This window comes from Polistes dominula, unplaced genomic scaffold (assembly GCF_049000335.1).
Source record: "Polistes dominula isolate Pdom_NZ unplaced genomic scaffold, Pdom_raw_medaka contig_29, whole genome shotgun sequence".
NCBI classification, from domain to species: domain Eukaryota; kingdom Metazoa; phylum Arthropoda; class Insecta; order Hymenoptera; family Vespidae; genus Polistes; species Polistes dominula.
The window spans coordinates 3201906-3203665 of record NW_028300865.1 but is presented as its reverse complement, the minus strand read 5'-3'; the positions used below and the strand labels follow the sequence as shown (position 1 = coordinate 3203665).

The 1760-nt window shown below is 56.4% G+C and overlaps 1 protein-coding gene across 1 annotated transcript; it reads left to right on the top strand.

The window, feature by feature from the left end:
* The first annotated feature begins 983 nt into the window (after positions 1 to 983).
* Positions 984 to 1532, top strand: LOC149033785 (uncharacterized). Its single transcript, XM_089175697.1, has one exon. The coding sequence runs from the start codon at positions 984 to 986 to the stop codon at positions 1530 to 1532; it is 549 nt and encodes a 182-aa protein (XP_089031823.1).
* Positions 1533 to 1760: the final 228 nt, after the last annotated feature.

Genomic DNA, 1760 nt, shown 5'->3' with positions numbered 1-1760 from the left:
CGAATCGGTGATGGACCTCACTAATCCTGGAGATCAGACACCAACGGTATCTTCGGTCCAGTTAGCTAGAGTCAAAACGACTCGCAGAGAGGGCAAAGAAATATATCTTGACTGCAGAGGAGGACAGGAGGATATCCCGGAATCTGAATAACGACGTCTCTGAGCGCATTTGGAGCAGCCTCAGCAATGCCCTTAGTATGGTCGAGGAGATGGAGCGTCGCCTCATCGATAAAGGCGCGGGCCTCTTCTGAAAGTGAGGCGATCTTGCAGCTCCGGGGCGAGATAAGGGACCTGCAGGGCCTGTCACAACCTCGCCCTGGGAAAGATCAGGACACTCGAGAGGGGTCAGAAGATAAGGGATTGCAATCCGCTTCCCCTGCTCGGGACCCGGTCCCAACTACTGGGGCGACCAGGAGTGTGTCTGTGAGTGCTCAGGTTATGGCGGAGGTTCAGGCTCTCGTTAAAACTGTCGTGGATATGCAACAAGTGATGATCGGTGGAGCGATTGCTCCAGTGACGCCCACGGGTGCTACGGCGAAAGTGACGGCTTCACTTGCACGGAAATCCGCTACCGTGCCGAGAACGGGCAGTATGCCTGGGACAAGAGCGTGTTCGCGAGTGAGTGCTGTGCCGTGTCCGGTTATCGTCGCATCGCGAGCTGCACCTAGGGCAGCAACGAGTGTGATGCACCAAACAAGTGGGGAGTTCACTGTGGTGCTGGGAAGGAAGAGGCGCAGAGCAATGAGGGAGCGGCCCACACTGATAAGCGCACCGGCGCCTGGCCCAATCACCACCACCACCAACGAACAAGCCACCGTAGAAAGAGGGGGGAAGAAGATAAGAAAAATAAGAAGAACAACCGTGACAGGGGAAACGAGCGATCAGCGGCTATCTCCCTAACGTGCCAGAGCGAGGGCTCCGATAGGGATGCTGTGCTCCGGGCAACTGAAAAGCTGAACTTGAAGGATCTCCGCGTGACCGAGATGAGATACCAGAGGGGCCTTTCGGGGGCCCTTATCTGGCAGATATGGGAATCTAACGCAGACAGCAAGGCGAATAACGTCACGGAAGCGTTAAAGAGGATCCTCCCTGAAGCAAAAATCGCGAGGCCTCAGCGTATGATTGACGTACGGCTCATAGGGCTGAACGTCATAGTGACGAGCACGTCGATCAGGAACGCGCTGATGGAGGTTAAATCGGGTATGGACTCGAACTCCATCAGGGTCGACAAATTAAGTATGGGTCGGGGAGGTTCGGAACGAGTTACCGTCTCCGTTCCCATGGCTATGGCTCGTGCGGCCCTAGCGAAGGGCAAAATCGTGATTGGGCTCTCGACGGTCCGTGTGAGAGAGCTCAGGCAGAGACCTGTAAGGTGCCATAGATGTTGGGGCAGAGGACACGTCGTGGCCTACTGCCCATCGACGGTGGAGAGGTCCGGTCTCTGCTTCGTGTGCGGGAAACCGAAACACAAGGCTAGAACGTTTGGTGACAAGCCACACTGCCCAATATGCTCGGCTGCAGGGCGGCCCTGAAGTGGTTACCGAGCGTGTTCGTGGGACAACCCCCACGGTCCCCCCAAGGAAACAGAAGGAGGTGAGAGTTTTCCGGGACGCTAGCGTTACCCCTACGGACAATGGGGCTTGTGAGGAAACACGGGTGCTGGACGAGGTTGACATGGACGCTCATACTCCCAACACTATAGACATTAGTGATGACAGTGAGACGGAGGAGGCCCAGGAGGGTCTCCCCCGAAAGACAAA

What these genes read in the sequence shown, in the direction of transcription:
- LOC149033785 (XM_089175697.1), top strand. Translation starts at nt 984, where the DNA reads ATGAGATACCAGAGGGGCCTTTCGGGGGCCCTTATCTGGCAGATATGG.